At 34.5% G+C, this 12,954-nt stretch overlaps 1 protein-coding gene across 2 annotated transcripts; it reads right to left on the reverse strand.

The window, feature by feature from the left end:
• Positions 1-6,690: 6,690 nt before the first annotated feature.
• On the reverse strand, positions 6,691-12,729 carry LOC113705062 (uncharacterized). 2 transcript variants are annotated; one of them, XM_027226936.2, is made up of 6 exons: positions 12,351-12,729; positions 12,202-12,279; positions 9,736-9,817; positions 9,167-9,309; positions 8,142-8,350; positions 6,691-7,187 (listed from the first exon to the last, which is right to left on the reverse strand). In XM_027226936.2, exons 1-6 carry the CDS (start codon positions 12,612-12,614, stop codon positions 7,169-7,171), a joined length of 795 nt encoding a protein of 264 aa, XP_027082737.1. In that variant the 5' UTR covers positions 12,615-12,729; the 3' UTR covers positions 6,691-7,168. The 2 variants fall into 2 exon arrangements, with proteins under 2 accessions (XP_027082737.1, XP_027082736.1); XM_027226935.2 differs by having other exon boundaries at positions 6,945-7,177.
• Positions 12,730-12,954: the final 225 nt, after the last annotated feature.

Below are 12,954 nucleotides of genomic sequence, written 5' to 3' on the forward strand. Positions count from 1 at the left end.
CTCATTGTCTACTCTATTCCGTAACATATGTATGTGGTTTATGCAGGCACATAGGTAATTAGATGAAGTTCAAGCTGAAGCTGACATAACAATACTGGAGGGATGATGTGCTGCATATGAACACCCCTGACTACTTAATTTTTTGTTGCATATGTTTAGGGAATGAAGCCTCCTTAATATAGATCTTACAATTGTAATTATAGTATACTGATCTTGTGGGGGAAAGAATAGGCAATGAACTGGGTCATTGTTTTGTAAAAGTCTACCTATGTTACCTTGGCTTGTATCTCATTGCCTAAACATGAACCAAGCTTGTGAGCTTGGCATTGATCTCTTTTGGACGACTGGAACTCGCTGGTTATATAAAAACTTCCTACTATCTTTTGTTAGTTGCATATTTATCAGGTGTCATCTGGAATGGTTGTGTTTAGAGTGTGTCAAATTTTAAAGCGAAATCTTACCAAATATTTTTTAAGACACTAAGCTGCCACAGGCTTTGCTTATGTCTATATTTCTCAATTTGCCCATCGATTGCATATATTACTTAGACAAATACTTCATCAAATGCTTACAAAGCCTTACAACCAAACCGTAATCAGACAAAATTAAGGCCAATCACTGCCACCTTGCAATTTCGTGAACAAAAGGCTAAATGTAACTACATAGGTTTCTCTAATTCATTTAAACTAACATTTGGAGCCCCAAGTCTTTTTTAGTATGTCCTTTTCGTCGTTGCTAACAAGCACAGCAATTAACAAGCAACCACAACAAACAACAATAAAAACTAGCAACTTGCTCTTATCTCTTAGCTATCAAATTTCAGCCTTCATCATCTTCTTCTCTTCTTCCAACCTTGCAAGTTCAATCTTCATGAACGGGTTCTCTTGTTCGGCTTTCCTTAGTTCCTTCAAGAACTTTGCCATCATATTTTTTGTCATCTCCGGCATTGGTGGATCATACCACAAAAAGTACTTGCAAACCTTCGGTGACTATAATCAATATCAATACCCCAATTAGATTGCCTACTGTTAGAAATTAAACTAAATCAGAAATTACTACTAAATATCCATATCCAATTATACTACCAAAACAAAAAAAATTAATTCCCCTCAAATATATTAAAAAATAGAAAAATACCCCATAATTCTTGCAACCGTGGAATCTTCTTCCTGGATATGACAATGTCCATGAAGTAGCTATTCGACATGGTTCATTACAATCACAAAACATGGTCTCATCCCCGTTGTAGTGATCTACCTTCCCTCTCTTCACTCCTAATAATTTTCCACTTTATTCACCCTCATGATTTGAGTGTTGCAGCTGCTCGAACTTGATGCCCCATTGAAATAGTTTCTCCATTGATGCATCTTACCGGTGCTCCTTTACAGATAGAATTGAGAAATTGTGAAGAGCCCAAATGCCTTCCAAACCTAGTTGCTTGCCCCCTTTTTTGTAATGATCTCTAATCTATTTCGTTAGTTAATTGTAGAAGATTAGACCAATGTGACGTTTATGCCCCTGTTGGTCCACGCGGATTGAGTAAAATATAGTGAAAAGTCCTACATTGGAAGTAAAAAACTAGTTCAATGACTAAATTGGTTAAAATAATTCATCAAGGACGAAATTGGTTTAAGTGAAAATGTTTAGGGACCAAATTGGCGAAATTTCCATCTTCTTAAACTAACTTCATGTCACATAAATTTAATCAAAAGTTGATCTACTAAAGGAATAAAAAAATTTTAAATTTTTTGCTGTGCATATCTCTATGATTTCTCACATTGGTATTAGAGTCAATTTTGATTATTTCATGTGACAAATTTATTTAATTGTCATGAATGGTGATAAGATTACAATTATGTGCTGTTATTGAAAGTCAAATTTAAGTTTTCACGAACAAAATCGGTTGAAAAGTATTATGGAATTGTTCAATGAAGTTTTTTCAATGTTTGCAAGTTTGAGGCTTTCAATCGAAACGAGATTCATGGCTATCTTAGTGCGATATGATCACAAAAGAAAAGGAAGAAACAGTAGGAAGGCAATAACTATGAATCACGACATGGGCGGATTGCAAGTTCTCACCGTTTGACCATCTGAACTTAAGAACATGTGGCCTAACTTATTGTCATGGTTAATTGATCTTTGTTTCTCCATCTGTGCATAGTGCATAGAACTATTCTATGCATGCGTTGTTTTGACTGATTGCTCAAAGACCAATGCAAGGAGAACAATGCATATTTTAAACCATGACCATAGGCTGAATTGTTAAAATTCATACATTGTAATGTATGTGAAAGATTGCTCAAATTTTTTTTTATTTATGTATGTAGAAGATTAACAATTCATGTTAGAGGTACTTAATTCTTTAAGTAAATTTTATATATACTGTCAATGTATACACAATCATGATTAGATGGATGACATGAGTAAATTTTGAATTTCATATTCAAATTTTGCACATATGATATATATCTAATGGTAATAGTCTATACATTGACATAGTATATAAGATTAATCCTATTTATTATGCTTTACTACTTTCACTGATAACTACTCAAAAAATTGATACATGTGTTTTTTAAGTACAAATCCATAATTTACTTCAATCATCACATCATTTACACCCAACCCAAGTATTTCCAAATAAACAACCTAATTGAATTATCGCGTGATCACTCAAATGAATCAACATTATTACTATACCAAATCAGCAGTACAAAGGACAAACTACTGCAAAATTAATCAAGTATTCCCAGAAGTCAGACAATAACATAGATGAACAAATGCATAAATAAACAAGCTCAACGACCATATCAATTCAATACCACTAAGAACACAGTAAAACTAGAATGAACTACAGAACCAATTACATGCATATAAAAATAATCTAAAACATTCAGTACAAACGTTAAAATTTTGCTTGCCTTATTCCAGATATTCCCAGCAAAGCTTTTCGTCACACTTCCTCCAAACCCATTCAAACATATCCATATCATTCCAAGTACGCATGAAAATCCAATTTATGTGAAATCAATATACAATTTGATAATGCAACTACTCAATTCTTAACAAATATTGGAATTTAACAAAATAAATCACAAAATGTGAAAATCACTAAGGAAAACCAAAACCCACCGGAAGCTGAATCACCATGAATGACTTCGACGACCAAGAACCATGATGAAGTCCAGATTAAACAGCAAGAGAATTACGCATTCACTAGAAGCCGAAAGGGCATAACGGAAGAATGCGAAAGAAAGTCCATGCATAAAACCGATGCTCAGACATCAAACTCTCATTAATTCCTTTCAGTAATTTGCTCAAAATCCACGTCCTCTAATTATCACAAAAAAAAAAAAAAAATCCACGTCCTTCAACGTTTAATTTGCATCTCACTAACTTTAAGTAATTGCAGCAAGACAAAGGCTGTTATGAATTATCCAATTGCTAAAAAGTCCGGTACAACAAACAAGAGTTCCCAAAATACCCATCCTTTATTAATTCCTTTCACTAATTACCTACTAAATCACGTTGCCCTCATATTAATTACAGTTGGAGGGCATTAAGGTAATTACAGCCACAAAAGGCTAGTACTACTTGTATTCACAGCTAAAGGGACAACCAAAATAATTCCACATTCCTGAAATACCCATGCCACTATTAATGAATAGAAACCACCCCATTTCTGGAAATCCACTTCCCAAAACACCCCTTCTTTATTAATTCCTTTCACTAATTGCCTTCTAAAGCTTGTTCCTCTCATATTAATTACCGTCGGAGGACATTAAGGTAATTAGAGCCACACACAAGTTAGTGCCACTTGTACCCACAATAAAAGGACAACCAAAATAATTGCACCTTCCCGAAATACTCACATCACCATTGGTGAATCGAAACCATCCCATTTCTGGAAATCCACCTCTCAAAATACCCGCTCTTTATTATTCCCTCCGTCCTACTTTGAGAGTTCTGTTTTCTTTTTTCATCTGTCCCAAATTGTAGTCCACTTTCGAATTGAAAAATGTAGTTATATTTTAATTTTTCTAAAATACCCTTATTCAATGTAAGTTATTGTCACTATAAACCTACCCCATTTAATAAAAGTTGATTCTTTTTTTACCATCAATTCAAGTTCCCATAAAGTTGTACTTTAATTAATGTGAGGGTATTTTAGGAAAATAACTACCTAAATTGATTGTTCCAACAAAATTAATTACTTTTTCTTAAATTGTGTGAAAAAAAAAACTAGGACTATCAAAGTGGGAAGAAGGGAGTATTTCCTTTCACTAATTGCTTACTAAAACATGTTCCCCCATATTAATTACAGTCGGAGGACATTAAGGTAATTAGAGCCATACAAAGGCTAGTGCCACTTGTACCCACAGCTAAAAGGACAACCAAAATAATTAATACGGTTAATCACATTTTATCCCCTTAAAGAATACCCCATTTCTCAGTTTACCCCCTAACCTTTAATTTTGCTCACTTAACCCCCTTTAGGACAAAATTGCCCTTGCATTATTTTGACTTTTCATTTACCTTGTTTTCCTTTCTTTTATTTCTTTTTCTCTTTCTTCTTTATTTAATTCTTCCTCTTTCCCCAAAAATCTTCACCTTAATGATTGAAATTGAAAAAGAGAAATTGTAGAGATCTATCTTCTCTTGAAATGATTAAAAAAAATATTCAAATCACTTTCCTAAAATACAATTTTTTTAGCCTTGCAATTATTTTAATTTTGGGTTCTCCTCTTTCTTTTCTAGTTTCTCATTTTATTCTCAAGAAAATATCATTAGATGAAAATTCCATTTTATTCACATTTTATTCTCATTTTATTCTTTTAAAATGTGAATAAAATGAGAAACTAGAAAGGAAAGAGGAAAACCCAAAATTAAAAGAATTGAAAGGCTAAAAAAATTGTATTTTAGGAAAGTGATTTGAATATTTTTTTAATCATTTAAAGAGAAGATAGATCTTTGCAATTCCTCTTTTTTAATTTCAATCATTAAGGTGAAAATTTTTGTGGGAAAAATGAAGAATTAAATAAAGAAGAAAGAGAAAAAGAAATAAAAGAAAGGAAAACAAGGTAAATGAAAAGTCAAAATAATGCAAAGGCAATTTTGTCCTAAAGGGGGTTAAGTGAGCAAAATTAGAGGTTAGGGGGTAAACTGAAAAATGGGGTATTTTTTAAGGGGATAAAATGTGATTAACCCTAATTAATATGTTTGAAATACTCACTCCACGTGAATACAAACCACCTCATTTTTGAAAATTTACCACAACACCAAGCACCACAAATTGTACTCCGTGCTGCACCTACAAACAAACAATCTAACCATCCCCAAACTACCCCACTTTTGCTCTTGAAATTGAAAGAATATCTTTAGTCCTAAACTCGTTCTTATACAGTACAAAGATATTTTTAAATTCACCAAAGTCTTTTAATTGTTCATGCAACAAAAGGGAAGAAAAGTCCAGCACAATTACTAACGACATTCTCTAGGATAAATCAAAAAGTAACCTTTTTCAATCTTGATGAATGATGACGACAGGCAACAATTCATTTCTTAGATAAAATAACAAATTGCAGTAAATGATACATTTAATAATGGTACTAGAATAATAAAAAAAATGGAATTACAGATTTGGGGCCGATTACAAAAATTCCTTCAGTTTGCTACCAGTGATCGTGAGGTTGTATCTATGGAATCGTCCTTTTTTTGGCCCCCACTGATTTACATTATTTCACACCTTTTGAAGTAGTCCAGACAGACCCATAGGTTACACTTCGAAAAGCAAAAGTTGATTTCTGATTCCATTTCTTGTAAATGTCCAAATTGCAAAGCATAAAACATCCAGAATATCAGTTAAATACGGCAAGTGGCAAGTTTTTTATGAAATCAACACTTGTTACACCCAGGTTCCTGAATTTTGAGCTGTGAATGGAGTTCTGAGAATCTTTGGACCGGCATATGGTTCAATCAAAACTTCAGATGAGGGAATTCCAGCACCCAGAAACGGAAAATCAGGAGTTTCGAAAAGGCGAACCCACTGGCTGGAATAGAGGGCGGAAAAAGGGAATCAGATTTCTTTCTGGTTTTTATTCATGGGTTTCAATGCCTTCAATTATAATACTTGCTGAGTTGACATGAAACATTTGTCTGGCAGCTAATATGATTTACCATGGTTTAAAGGTGACAGAAGCTGGAAAAAATTTTAAAAAAATAATAGGACTCAGATGTTATGAGATAAAAGCAACCCGTGTTACTAGCAGATTTTGGACGCCTTGCAAGAGATTAGGGATCCCAATCGCCAGATGAAATCTTCGATATGTTAACAGCGAGTAGGGACTGATCAGATCACCACATGCTATAATTTGAGACAATTGTCTAGATAAATTACATATCTTGCAACATAAAGTAATTTTTCGACACGATTCATGGTCAAGATCACAGCTACCACCTTTATAGCCGAATGTACTAGTTTGACTCTCTTTTTTTTCGCATATTTTTAGTTGATTGTACGATGGTATACTGGTGTTGCATTGCATCTCAACAATCAAAGTATATATGTGGAGATGTAACACAATAATTCCGTCTAGAACCAAGGGCATTAACTGTTGTCAGTAACAACCATTTTGAATGATATAACATTTTTTGAATAAGGTGTAATACTACGTGAATTACTTGTAAAACTTAAAAACAGAAATACAATTATTACATATGGGACTCACATGAATAATAACAAAATATCGCACCTCTGTTGTTAGGATATACAAGAAGCTTACATAGAGTTACAAAACGTTCAAAAAATGTTACACTGTTCAGGAACGGTTGAACTGTCCCTACCCTGCTCCCTTTTGTCACAGTTCAGTCAAAACTCAGTTACAACTGTGACCTAAATCGTTGAGGTTACTGTTTTGAGGAATTTTGTGAAATACAAACTCAAGTTCAGTCTTAATAATGAACAATATCCTGATATACATCTTGTTTTGCTATCCTTTACACAAGCCGGTTTGATACAGCATAGATAATAGCTATGTCAGAGACACTAGTGCTAGAGTAAACTTTTCACTACTACCATCAAGACTTTGGAGTTAATAAGACTACGAAAACAGATTCGATAAACCACAAGAATCAAGTTTTTCCTTTCCCAAGGCATAGAAAATGCACCTCAACATCCCTGAAATTTGCTGGTTCATGGAAAAGAACAGTTAAAACAATCGTACAGGTAGGAGATCTAAGTTCGTAGGAGTACTTACAAAAGATAGAGGAATCTGGATCAAAACTTTGCAAGGAAACAAGTTCAGTGATAGCCACAAAAAAGTCATGCAACAAAGAAAAGACTTCCTTCTGATGCTATCTTACATGCAAGAGAAGACTTGAGGCAAAGGAATGAAGATCAAATATCTATCCAACACTCACGCATCAGGGCCATGATGATTGAATAATTATCCAACACTCACGCATAGAGGGTATCAGGGCCGTGACTAAGTGGCTTATAGGGCACAGGAGTAATCACAAAATGTGGGTAAGCTATGGTCCTGGCTAACATACGGATACTGAACTTCACGAATAAAGCTAATAACGTCAACCCCTTATTGATGAACTTAAGTTTCAGATCAGGTCAGTAGTAGAACAAACAATAATGGGATTATCAAGCAAATGAACCTGCTTCGTTACTACAGATCCAAACCGAAAGAACAGAACTCGGAAGGTTCTACATCTCCAATATTGAAGCACATATCTTTGAGCATGATCGTGAACCAGTACCTTTTTCAAGGTAACTGACAAATCTCTTGGTAAAGTTAGGCCACCATTTTTTTAAAAATTATCTAATGCATGTTTGGCAACATAATAGTATAGCATCACTCATTACTTTAACCACATGAAACAAATGATTACGATAAAATAGATCTGGAAACAGATTTAGGAGCATTAGCTGAGACATAAGACGAGTGGAAAGTATATGTGGCATGAGATATATATTTACAGGAAATTATAGGCTCTGGAGCATCAGCATGACCAGCAGTTACTATGGATTGCAGATCGAAATAAGAACAACAGCTTCTTAAGTATACAAGCTTCAAAAAGGTCTTACTAACAGCATGTTCTAGGGGACAACTGGCAATATGCAAAATGCTTACTCTTCTGAGTGATTGAGTTTTGATAGCAGATACAGGCAGCCAGATGACAAAAGTACAGAGGCTGAGAAGCAAAGCAAATCAAGAGGCGATAATATAGCAGCCTTCTTAGTCTTGTCAAACAAACCAATAAGAAGTAGCATGACAATCACATGGCCAAGTTTGGTTTTCAGCTGATTGACAGATTTAATTTCCAACCATTGTGGACGTTCCTGAATATGATCAAAGATGAATGAATTAACATACGTACTTAAAAAATGTGTTCAATAAACAAAATAGGATGCCTAAACTTCAGCTAGGCAAAGGTATCAATTTTAATTTTTTTTTCCTTTACGTTTCATACAAAGCATGATCAATGAGCATCAAAAGTTCATCGAAGAAATTTAAACCCTGTGCCAGTCATTCAAGGCCCCAGCACTAACAGCAGGATCTACAATTGCTTCTGATTTCATGCACTTTGACATGATGCTCTAACCACAAAGCTATCAAAGCAGTTATTGTCCAAACTAATCAAGGTGTAAGGCTCAAATTTTGCACTTCCCTTTTCTAATAACCTCACTGATCGTAGGAACATCCTGCATAGCGCACAAAAACATGCTTTTGCCTATAGGACCTTTACTAGAAATAAATAAGAAATCTTTGTCTTGATCTGTTGGCAATACCAAAGGATATAACCATTTGACTTACATAAGGAAGAAAAGGAAAAAGATGGCAATGGATCTTTTTTTTTTTTTGAAGAAATGCAGATAGGACTGCATGTGCTTTAGATGAAGAGAAATAAGAAAATGAAAAATTACGCACAAAAGTTAAAGAATGTAAGAAAATTTAAACAAATTCATCCAATGTTGCGAACAATTATGATTTTGGCTCACAAATGTAAGCTGAAATAATTTTAAATTTTTAAGCGGCTTATCCAGTCAACTAGTATGGAATCAGCAATAAGATGAATACTTTATGGTACTTCAATAAAAAGATGATAGCCAAGCAAGGTGATCATCAAGCTGCAGAAGGAGAAAGTTTAGACAGACCTTCAGAGTAAATAAGCCAAAAAAATTTGATCTGTGTGGAACTCTTTCATCTGCAAATGATTTTGCTTTGTCAAGGTTGCTGATGAAGAGTTCATAGAGACCCATTCCAAAAACCAACATCACCGTCCCTAGTAGATATACATCTGAAAAAGCAAATCAAAAAGGAGTGAGATCAGAAAATTGTCATCAGCAAATTTAGCAGAGCAAACATTAAATAAATGAATAGTTTACAGCCTTAATGTAAAAAACATGGGAAAGTTCAGAGGATATTTTCTGAATAGATACTTATTCCAAAAGGGGAAAAGAGAATGTACAGACACATCTAACAGGTTTTAAAAGCACATAGAATAGTAACAACTACCACCACAATTACTAAAAATTGCTCAAAAGCTTGGAAACGAATTTGGGAAAACAGGTTTCAAAAATGTACCCACACAGACAACTTTAACTTTCACAAAGAGCCACTAAACGGAGAAGTAACATATCTAGGATTTACTAGAATGAAACAGATGAAAAAGGAACAACTGCTACTGCTGTGATTGAATCTGAAAGTTAATTTTCTGACATACCAAGGGCTTCAACCAGCGAAAACATCACCTTCCCTCGGTTGACAAAGTATTCTTGGAATGAGGCCACAACATAACTGCAACCCTGCAAGTAAGCAGACAGCTTGACAATCTTGCAAAGGATTCCACATATTTCTATCAGCAAAAAATGCAAATCAATGGTGTAATGTCCTATATTTGCTGAGGACACTCAAATTTATTTCATTGAACTAAGGGTCTACCTGTCTTGTGCGCATAATAGCACCACTTGCTAAGGACAACCAAATTGATTTTCATCAGACTAAAGTGAAAGAAGCAATTTTAATTTCCTACCTTCAGATCAGGAGACAAATATTGCTAGATGAATGCCTTGGTATTATATAATTGAGAAACCATCCCATATTCATAAGCGACAAGTTCAAAGAATTTTCTCACATAAAAGCTGCATGGGTTGTGACTCAAAGAAATACAGAAAATACTATGAACTGAACATTTCTTAATGATTAACAAACCTCATTTAATATATAGTGTTGTCCAAGGGTCATAAAGATTGACATTGGTTAGTGAAGCAATTGGCTGGTAAGATTCATTTGAGAACATACTTCTAAGATCTTTTGAGGAATCAAAAGACAGGAGAATGTAGAGATATGAGATTTGAAGGAAGCAAGACATGAAGGGAACTAGATCTCTAGAGATTCCATGTAGATTTCATTAGGATTATCCAGCCAGTGTAGAGCTGCTTCACATGAAAGATAGCACAACCAGCATTATAAACTCGAGAATGTATGTTCCCTTCATTGAAAAGCCCTCAACCTATTACAATATATGAACACATGAATGTACATGCATACACAAGCTATGATGAAAAGAGCTAGTCTTAACGGCCAAGAGCTTCTTAAAGACTTGGTAAATTGTGTAGCTAACCACACCTAACAACTATGTGCTTCAAATCCTCTGTCCCTAACAAGTGCGGTAGTAACTGCCTGGCAGTGTAATACAAGGGCCTAGTACAGCATCAAATTGTATTTTTCAATCCACAGATATTAGAAAGGTATTAATCACTCTTCCTTTGTGGCATGTAGAGATATGGTTACCAAAGAAAAGAAAATTACCAAAGCTTTCTATCCCTGCTTAATGCTAATTAGTTAATCCTTAAGTTTCCCATCCATCGGAGTTGAAAGAAATAGACAAAAGATCCATCTTTCAAGTACCCAATCTGACAAACCATAAAATTGTAATGAATGAAAAAGGCTACATAAAATTAGTACACTATCTGTAGCAGACTGTGACAGAGACAGAAAAGAAAAATTTTCTACCAGCAATAGGTCAAGCAGATGCAATGCCTTGACTATCATCATGTTCTAGAATCCTGAAGATCTTTAGAGAAAGTTGATATTAGATGATCAATCATTTGCAACTAAGGCTATTATTGTTTGCCATAGCCAATAGAAAACTCCATCAGTTCTCTAATTGAAACCACTAGGCCTTTCAGCTCCTTCAACACAAACAATCAAGAAATATTCATCTTTGAAGAACTTCATTAACTTGTGGCTCCTCACTTATATATTCTCACCTTTGATGAATATCAACAATTCTTAGCAGTTGGAACTGGAACTGGTTGGTTGACAAAAGGAAGAGCTAGAGAATATAAAATCTCAAATGAAGAGGTAGGTAGCATAAAAATGCTTGTTTTCCGTTAAAAGAGAAAAGGTAATAGTAAGAAGAAGAAGAATAGGAATTCCCACAGAGCAGGTTTACTAGAGGGATGGAATGTAAAGCTAAAGAAAGATTACATGCATAAATGCATTTTTCCAGTCTCAATAAAATGTTTCATACAAAGATATTCACCTAGACAAATTTGTACTTCTTTTATAGAAATTACAACCAAACTTGCTTTCTGAAGTACAGAAATTATGAAGCACTTTAACATAAAGGTTTAGCAAGAGTTAGATAGTTCAACTTTCCTGCTCTTATCGCCAACTAAATCACTGCATCAAGATGTCTATTCCTGCATCTAGGACGTATAATATTACACATCCTAACAATTAAAATTCAAGCATATGCTATAACTTCCGTGGAAATTAATTCTTGGGCACACTCAATTTTTTATTAAGTTATCAGAACTATTTTCATCCCAATACTTTATCAACCGGACATTACCAAGTATTGCTCATTTATTACTTGCGCAATGAACAAGATATCGCCTCAAATGTTCCCAATAAGTCCTTTAACTTCAATTTACCGATTTATTGACTCTACATATATTTTATTTCCCCTTGAACTAGCAAAAGTTTTCTACTACGTATAATAATTCCTGTCCACTGAAAGTAGCACATCTAATTGACTATCATGAACAAATGATATTTAGTACCATGGAAAAAGCTGGTTTGTGAACTGAGAATGAAAATTCATTAATAAGAGGCAAAAAATTAAAAGTAATCCATATCATAACTTAAAGAAAGAAAAGTCAAGCTGCAGAATACTGTATACCTTGATAAAACAAAGAAAAGATCCCACCAAAGATCCCCATACTGCAAGGATAGCAAAGAAACGACAACCATATATAACCTGCAACCAAAATTATATTAATTAATAACTGAACTAGCATTAACCACAAACAAATTAATCAAAACCATCACCTTTTCTACACTTGCTTCTAGCTTTTCAATCTTTCCTTGTGAGTCAGGAAGCATCCCAGAACTGAATTCTGCTGCAACTTCGGGAGCTGAACTGTGAGCATACCGAGGGGTGGTAAAAGATTTTGATCTCGTGAAAAGGGGCACTGAAAATCGGATACTATGACGATGAAATGGAGGAACCCGCTTGAAACTTTGGCTTGGTTTTGTAGTTCCGGTGAAGAATGATGCTATTGGGATTGTTGTTAAGGCTTTAGCAGGCCTCATTTTGGTGGAAGTTGCGGTGGCTTTGGCATGGTGTCACCAACGGCAATGTATATTGTGTTACCCCAGTCTAGTTACCAAATGTTGGTTTTGACTTGGATCGGCTTCGATTCTTTCAGAGGGGCAGAGCACGTGGTACATTAAAGCCCTCATATTTTTTGATAAATTCTATTTCGTTGTTCATTCTCTCAATTTGGACGCTTCAAATTTCAATAGTGTCGTACTTTGTTGCTGCGAATAGAGATCATTTTGAATCAAGGTCGGGGTAGAATATAGTAACAGTGAATTAAATTAAACGAAAGTCTATGTAAAACATACATTTTTCCTATATAATATATGTTTT

Source organism: Coffea arabica, chromosome 8e (assembly GCF_036785885.1).
Source record: "Coffea arabica cultivar ET-39 chromosome 8e, Coffea Arabica ET-39 HiFi, whole genome shotgun sequence".
Lineage (NCBI taxonomy): Eukaryota > Viridiplantae > Streptophyta > Magnoliopsida > Gentianales > Rubiaceae > Coffea > Coffea arabica.